The 9014-nt window shown below is 44.8% G+C and overlaps 1 protein-coding gene across 1 annotated transcript; it reads left to right on the top strand.

Annotated features, from left to right (window-relative positions):
* The first annotated feature begins 7319 nt into the window (after positions 1-7319).
* Positions 7320-8810, top strand: LOC146190386 (uncharacterized). Its single transcript, XM_084600162.1, has one exon. The coding sequence runs from the start codon at positions 7320-7322 to the stop codon at positions 8808-8810; it is 1491 nt and encodes a 496-aa protein (XP_084456288.1).
* Positions 8811-9014: the final 204 nt, after the last annotated feature.

The raw sequence follows: 9014 nt of genomic DNA, 5'->3' as shown, positions 1-9014 counted from the left end.
AGGGAGTTAGCGATAGAGTGCGGTTTTGGCTGGAACTGCTTCTCAACCAACCCAATTACTTCCCAGTTATCTACCGTGTGCTTAGCCAATTAGGCGTGAAGTTCCCGGACGTGCGCGGACCCATTGATAGTGTCGTTGTTGGCGGTGGAGTTAAAGTAAAACTGCCGCATTCGCTCACGGTGAAGTATACGGTGACTCTGAATGGCGACACTTTCCAACTTCCGAAAGATGCGAAGAAACTTGCCACCTACGTTTCCAGGCACCCTGAAAATGTAGCTGTGGTTCTCAGTAATCTTGGACACCTCGGAGCCACTTTCTCTGTCGACAACAAAGGCATGATTAGCAGCTTCAGCGTGTTTAACGTCACCTACACCCTGCCGAAACCAGTAGGCACTCAATTACCTGTGAGAGGCCGCACATACGTCCTTCCAAGAGACATCGAGTTGATAATCGAAGCTCTCAAGGACAAGCCGGAGGAATTTCTCAAAATCGAGGTCGTCTTAAAAGCGTTCGGCGCGACGTTCAAGAAAACTCTCGATAATAATGTACAGGCTTTGATCAATAACAAGCCTTCGGCCACAATCAAAATACCTAAGAATGTACGTATCAAGATTAAAGACAAGAACTTCGACATTCCTGCCGACCTAGAGGCAATACTGAAACGACGTCACGACGTGAAATTGGGCGAACTTCTCGCCGCGTTGCAGCGTGCCAAGATACCGTTAAAAGTGGACTACAACACCGGTGTCGTTGCGGGCATTGTCATCGACAAAGTGACGGTCCCGTTTCCGCTTACGATCGACTTGCGCTTCCAGCTGGGGAAGAGTGTCTTCAAAATACCCCGCGATCTGAAGAAACTAATCGCCCACCTAGAGATGAAGGGGATGCCGAGCAGGATCGTGCACATCTTGTACACACGCTACGGTGTCATTCCAGTGCGAAACTCTGCAGGCATAGTCATCGCACTATTCTTCAACGGCGTCGAGTACCCGGTCAAGGCCGAGAAGCCAACTACGGTTGCCTTCTTGGGTCGGAAATTCTTGCTTCCGCAGGAGAGCACAAAAATGGCGAAATTCGTTAATTCCAAGGGTAAAATCGCAATTATGCCTTTCTTGAAGGCTCTTCAGCAAGCAGGCTACGTGTTTATTCCCGAATCGAACGGCGACCTGCATAGTATTCAGAAGGGTGCTCAGATCATCTCCCTTGGCATGAAAATCCGAATCACTGTCAGACTCAGGAAAGTCGCCTACAGGATGCCGTTCGATCTGCCACGCCTTGTAAAAGTAATCAAGGGTATGAGTGCCAAAAATAAGCAGAGTGTCTTGCGGCAGCTCGAAGCATTTGGCGTCTCAATAAATAAGAAAGGCAAGAAATTGATCATCATCTTTAATAGTGTCAAGTATGAAGTTGACGCCTAGTTGAAGAAGCAAACGGCACTGTTTGGGCTAAAGAATCTTCTTGAAGTGATGTTTTTAGAACAACGCCTCGGATTGCTTTGCCCTGTACAGAGCCCAGCTTGGGTGGAGCCCTTCCATATCTTGAATAAAAAATGGCATCAACTGGAAAATAGCTTTTATCTGGTTGTACGTTCTCAGTGCTGTGCATTCAGCCACAGCTATTCACAGAATGTGGTGAGCTGTGCTGTGTCACTGCACTTGGCTCGGTCAAGGCACAATTCCCGCGAAGGCGGCTATCCTGGGGCGGCTGGCGTGAAGGTGGCATTGAGAAAATGCATCTTTCACACTAAACTCCTATCTCCAAGCGCCTCCAAGAGCTATAATATTTTCTCTTCTTTATTGTGAAATGCAACACTGCTAATTTCTTGGAAGTCGGATGTATGATGAATGTTTTGTTGGTATGTTGTATATGGTGATTTGCTTATGATTTTGTTCGAAATTGTGAACTTACCCTGAAATTTATACTGTGACAACTGCTACCTTGTATGGGCCTCCAGGCACTTTTCAAGCTCTCATAAGACAGCATTTTTCGCCTGGAGACCTTTCAACCTCGAGTTGGAAAATAAATAAAATTCAAATTCAAATTCAATTCAATTTAGACAGCCGGTCGAATCGCTCCGAGTGTCCATGGCTTTAAACAAAAATCTGTCTTTCGAATTGTACCGTACATTTTATGGAAGACACTCTAGTATTCTCCTCTGAAGTCCTAAGCCCACTTCGGTGCGGAGCTGACATAGACACACATACACTAAAAGGGCCATGCAAAGTGCCTAATTGTCCGTGATGCCCTTCCTTGTGCCTTTTGGCACGATCAGAATACTAGAAACCGTTGGCTAGACTCATGATCGCTTCATCGGAGATCAGCTGTCGGAATCGAGTTACAGAAGATACAAAAAAAAAATCAATAATTGAAAACATGGTTTTCATGGCTTTAGTCACTGTTGTGCTAGAGACATGTCCTTAGAACATGCGCACTGCGCTGGCGATGTCTCAGTTGACGAGGCGATGCCGACAAAGCATAACGTTATTGAAATCAGCAGTTTTTTCTTTTTTACCATCTTAAAACGGACCATGAATTAGGGCAGTTCCCTTAGGCCTCGCGTAGCGCAGCGCCCCAGTGTGAGTCCATGAGATATAAGCGCTAGTTAAATTAAATATCTCGTAATTTCTGTACGCATTGATTGATTTGTATAAAGAAAGCCGGTTGGAAAATAAATGTGTCGTCTTTTGAATCCATCGCTTGATATCAGAACTGTCGGTACATACACTAAAAAAAAAGGAAACGCAAAACAGTAAATCAGAGAAAAGTGAGCGTCAAGTAATTCGTAATCATATTTCATGAGCGTATTTAATTTCCAAATAGTAAAAATCGTACAGCTTGGCCAGCGCTTAAAGTCGACCCTATGCTTACACCTAACACTATATTAAAACTGCCTACGACTGCGTGTTACCTTGAGGTCATGTGCACTTGTTCCTTACCTCGGGTGGGTGATCCATTTTTTTATAAGGTAGAGAGCGCTTTAGTTTACAAGAGCAGCTGTTACAACATATCACTATTTTATACTACTGGACATGGGAGAGTGTGAATCGGTTTGAATAAGAAAGTACCCTTCATGAATTTTTTTTTTCTTTAGATTTGATGCTTGCCATTCCGATCCTGTCCATTCTTCGCACTGATCCGTAGAGCTTTACTCCCTGTTCACTGATTTCGCTCAATGCTTGCATATGAAACTGTTGTCAGTTCGAGCTTTGAAATATATATTTGGACTTTCTAGGCGCGAAAATGTAACATACGCCCATTCTCATGCTCTCATGTTTTCCACGCGGAGTCCTTCCCATTCTTAGTGCAGTTGCTTCAAGATGGCATCAAATAACAAAAATAAATTTCCCTTGAGTGAAATCTCTTTCTTTGAAAATGACAAGTCTACTACCTTCTATATAGGAATAATCTGCCGTTTCGCTCGCCAGAGAACAGCACGTAATTTGTCAATTTTTACATCGAAACGTGTCCTGGCAGTCAGGGGTGAGTGCTAAGACGGCTCGCTGCTGAGGATTGTGCGTCCGCAAGCCTCTGTCTCGTTGGCCGCTTGGGTAAGCGGCTTGGGTGGTAGCGCTACCAGACTCAGCCATGTGGACACGCGAACTTCAGCGTCGAAGCCTGTTAGCATTAATAACAAACTAATCAGTACTGACCCTTTGTTTAATATATTCAACAATGCGAATTCACGAAAAGGAGAAATTAAATATTCTTGGCTTAACTTGGGCAGATGTGTTTGTGCGAACGCTTTCGTGCATAGGATCTCCGGGCGCCATGGTGAAGTGCACAACGTTTTGTCACAGAGCAGGAAGCTTTTCCAGCTAATTCATAAAGTCGAAAGCAGGTTCGATGTGCTTTGCGTGCCTCATAGCAAGCTTTACTAATATACTTCTTTACAGTGAGTAGTCTTAATAGATCAGAAAAACTCATTTCTGAAACTGAAGGCACAGGGCTTACTCTCATGTGGGACTGATTGTTATCCAAGTTATCCAGGATTCTCAAGGAGATGCAGACTGGGATGGGTGCGGTTATGTGAAACACAATGAGAGAAACGATTATTGGGTTTTTGAAACGAAACAGAATTGCTACCTAGGGTAAAAACTGAGCCATTTTCTATCGCAGGCTGCCTTTCGGACATTGCAGTGTCTTCCCTAAACAAATTACGCAACAAAAATTGACGTCTTTAGCAAATTTGCAGGGCAGCACGTTTTGACAGGCGGCTTGGGAATATCACGTGATGTACTCTAATGTACTTCACGTAATGTAATGTAATGTAATTTACGCGATGCTATCAGAACTGTAGATACAGAGAAAACTTCTGGAGCAGCTCGGAGATGTAAATTCAGAAAGTAAAAAGAAGAAACTTGAAAAGCGTTTGACTGCGCGAACTTGTTCAGACAAGAAGAGCGGTTCACGCGTCTCCAGTAAATGCGACTGCGACAAAAACACATCCACTCCTGTGAAACATTTCTGAAAATGAATTGACAGTATAAATAAATAAATAAATAAATAAATAAATAAATAAATAAATAAATAAATAAATAAATAAATAAATAAATAAATAAATAAATAAATAAATAAATAAATAAATAAATAAATAAATAAATAAATTTAATGGCAGGTACCTTAGCTTTAATGAACTGCAAAGAATGATTGATGACCTAGACAGGAAAAGCAGAAAGGTAGGCTTGAAAATCAATATGCAGAAGTCTAAGGTAATGTTCAACACCCTCGGGAAGGAACAGCAGTTTACAACAGATAACGACGCACTGGAAGTGGTGGGAAAATATGTCTACTTAAGACAGGCAGTAACTGCAGATTCAGACCATGAAGGGGAAATAATAATGGGAGAATAAGATTGGGACGGAGTGCTCAATGCTCGTCCATTTGGCAGGTACTCGCAGATTATGGCTAGCAGCTTACCGGCATCGCTCAAGAGGAAAGTATAAAACAGTTGCATCGTACCTATACTCACCTATGGGGCTAAAACGTGGAGGTTAACGAAAAGGGTTCTAGTTAAATTGAGAACAACGTAGAGGGCTATGGAACGAAAAATGGTAGGGGTAACATTAAGAGATAGGAAGCGTGCAGAATGGGTCAGAGAAATGAACTCGAGTTAATGACATTCTAGTGGAAGTGAAGAAGAAGAAAAAACGGGAATAAGCAGAACGTGTAGCGAGAAGAGAGGATAACTGATGGTCGCTTAGGATAACAAATTAGATTTCAAGGGAAAGAAAGTGTAGCATGGCGGCAAAAGTTTAGGTGGGCGGATAAGGTTAGGAAGTTCGCAGAGGTCACGTGGATGCAGCTAGCACAGGATCGGGTTTGTTGGAGGAATGTGAGAGATGCCTTCGCCCTGCAGTGGGTATGACCGGGCTGCTGCTGCAGATGACGATGACGACGACGACGATGATGATGATGCTGGCCTGCGCAAAGAAGATAGGGGCAAACAAAGTACTCGTAACATAAGGCAGCTCTCGGTGGTGCTCTTAACACTTGTTTTTTACTTACTTTGTGGCGCTGTTTTTGCTACGGTAAATTGTTTCATGCTTCATCATGTGCTATTCTCGTTGCTTAGTATACGATTTTCAAATGATGTATTTACTCTCTAATCTGGGGTATTAGAATTTAGACATGATCCCAATCATTTACATTATTGGGATTGGATCTGAATGGCGTGCGTTTTTGCCTTCCGTCTGTTATCTCTGTCGCTGGTGCATATGTAGATGCTATTTAAGATATTAAACAATTAGCGGTTTCGCTCTGTAGATGCTTTATGAGTTGTTTCATTTGTCTCTCCTTTGTGCCCTGGTGCGAATGTATTTCTTTAAATGAACGAACTTGTCAAAAGAGAACTGCCAACTACTATTCTGGTGCAGACAGGTCATGCATCAATTGCGGCAAAAAAAAAAAAAACAGAACTGAAAAAAATGGTAGAAGATTTTGTGAAGAAAACGTGCATATTGGGAGTGAAAAATGGATGCTGGTGATTTTCAGCCGCAGGTGTTAGGAGGGCGAAACGTGCTCTTATTGAACGCTATATTGAACATGTTCACCCCCGGTACACAAGCATTGATATAAAATGTTTCAAAGCATTTTCGCCAGGCTTCCGATGGCTCACTCGTCCCTACATAAGCGCAGTGAATACAAAAGGGTTTCCTTTTACTGAACGGTCCTCGCTTCTCCGCAGCCTCGGTGGGTAGAAGATGTAAATGCTTTACTGACTGTATTCATCAGATACTCGAAGGAACGAAGTAAAAACGCGTTGTATTCGCGTTCTTATCACCTTTATCTTCTTTTCCAAATTCTCATAATTAGCCTCTAAACGTAAGGAATGTAAATACCGCACAGTAATTTCAGCTTTTTTTGCGAAATTTTCAATTGTATAAAGACATCGCTGTGCAGCGAAAAAGCAGGTCATGCGATGAGGATGCGGAGGCACCGTTTAGCGAAACCTTGTTCGATCTAGAGCGAAGTGGTGCAGCGTCTAAGCGAGGAGGAGTGTTGATACTGACCAGCATGCGACGGCACGTGCAGGAGACGTCGAGAGACCGAGGGCAGACCCCGAAGGAAGGAGGGAACAAGAGAGCGCCTGCCCCGCTGCAAGTGCCGCCACGTGATCGAAGACCACGACGATGCGGACGCTGGCTGTGCTGCCGGTAGCTGCAGCTCTCTTTCTATGGGCAGCTCCCGGGCCTTGCTTGGGCCGCCGAAAGATAGCCACTGTCGTGACCGATTGCCCGGCTTACTGTGCAGCGAAGGTCTATTTTCATACGCCAAATGGCGGTGTCGAGGTTCTGACACCGAAAGAGGCCAAAGGAGTGAAACTCATTGAGACGAGGCTGATAAGGATCAAACCGACTGAGATATGGATTAATATAGCCATTGGCAAGCATAATATAAGGGTTCCCGGTATTATGAAATTGGAGGTTACCAAAATCCTGAAAAATAATCCACGTATTTTATATTTGGTAATAGAAATTTTGAAGAAGCATGAAAAAAAGTTGAAGGCCAGCACCACCACGCGGAAGACACGGCCTACTACAAAAAAAACAACAGTAAGGACTACGACAACTAAAAGGACCACTAGGAAAACCACCAAAAAAGTCACCACGACAACCACCAAAAGGACAACCACCACTCCGAAGCCCACCAAGGCTCGCACGACACGCAAAACGAAGCCGACTACAAAGGCCACCAGAAAGGTCACTCCGAAGCCCACACAACCACCTCATCAGCCACTTGGGCCCACCGGTGCGACAACTCGCCGCTTGAATCTCGGGGGCAGTATGCAACTCGCGTTTAACTGGTCAATTACGTCGAACATGCAAATGCCCGACTTCCGCAATATATTCGGGTATATCACCGCTGTACCCGGGATCGAACCAAAAGCGCTTATCCTACTGGGATACTTGTTCAGCCAGCCCAACTATTTTCCTGTGATCTACCAACTGTTGATCCATCTTGGTTTCAAGTTCCCAAGCCTGAGTGTGCCAGTCACTTCCGCAATTTTTGGAGGCATAAAAATCCCCTTTCCACAACCGCTGGTGGTGAGCTACAGAGTTAAAGTTCAAGGTGGGGAGTTCCAGGTGCCAAGGGATGCACCTAAACTGGCCCTGTACCTTTCCAAGCACGACAATGAGCTTACCGCGATGGCCAAATTTCTTAGCCAGCTAGGTGGCGCGTACACCATTAGTGGCGGGAGCCAAATTACCGGTTTCACGATATTCAATCAATTCTACCGCTTTCCAAAGCCCATGGTTACGACAGTGGTTGTCAGCGGGCGCAGCTACGTGCTTCCAAAGGACATCGACGCGATTCTTGTGGCCGTGAAGAACAAACCAAAAGAATTCTATAGCATCAAGATACTCCTTGAAGCGTTCGGAGTGCGTTTCAGCAAGGCTAATAATCCCGCCTTGGTGCAGGCACTGAACGCTGGCAAGAGCCACAATATAAACATTCTGCCCGGCGTTCGCATCATCATCGACAACAAGCCGTACGACATTCCCGCTGACCTGGAGACGATATTCAAGAAAACGGACGGCTTCAAGGTTGGCGCGCTGCTTTCGGCTCTCCAAGAGAAGGGGGTTCCAGTGAAAGTAGACGACAAAACCGGAGTCATTGTCGGCATTCTCCTCAACAATGTCTTGGTCCCATTCCCTTACTCGATTGACCTGCGTTTCAAGTTGGACAGCAAGCTATATATGATACCACGCGATCTTAAGAAGCTGATCGCCACTCTCGAGAAGAAGAATATGCCCAGCGAAATCTTGTCCATTTTGTACAACCGCTACGGTGTCATACCAGTGCGCAACTCCGCCAAAATTGTCATCGCTATCTCTTTCAACGGCATCAAGTACCCTGTCAAGGTGGAGCCAGTGAGCACAGTCGTCATCCGCAAGCGCAAGTTCCTTCTTCCAAGGGACACCTCGAAGATGGTGTTATTCGTAGATTCTTTGAAGAACGATAAAAAGATTGGGTTCGAGTTCCTCCGGGCGCTGAAGGTTGCCGGCTTCATGTTCGTCCACGACGATGATGGCGTGATGCGCTCAATCCAGAAGGGGGCGCAGGTGATCGAACTCGGCATGGAAGTGCGCATCAGAGTGCAACACGACAAAAAACACTACAACGTGCCCAAAGATTTGATGCGGCTTGTGAAGGACGTTCGCAAGCTTAGCCCGAGAGGCAGAAAACAAGTCACGGAACAGTTGAAAGCTTTCGGAGTGCAAGTCACAAAGAAAGGCAACAAGTTAACGATACTGTTCAGCAGTGTCAAGTATGTTGTAGACTTGAAGTCTGGCAGCGTTCAGGGATAGCAGTTCCGCGGTGAATAGAATAACGCGCATGCACGTGCGTGCTCTGAATGGTAACATGAGGAGTATAAAAGCATTCCGTATTCCCACAGGTTCAATAAACACTTTGCTCTGATTGTTATGTTTGTTGTATAATATTCTCAAAGAAAGCATACCTTTTCTCGCTGTCTGGAATCAGCGATTATTTTCTTGCCTTTGCTTTTGTAA

This window comes from Amblyomma maculatum, chromosome 4, assembly GCF_055883805.1.
Source record: "Amblyomma maculatum isolate TAMU_Amacu chromosome 4, ASM5588380v1, whole genome shotgun sequence".
In the NCBI taxonomy this organism is placed as follows: Eukaryota; Metazoa; Arthropoda; class Arachnida; order Ixodida; family Ixodidae; genus Amblyomma; species Amblyomma maculatum.
This window is presented reverse-complemented; position numbering and strand designations above follow the sequence as displayed.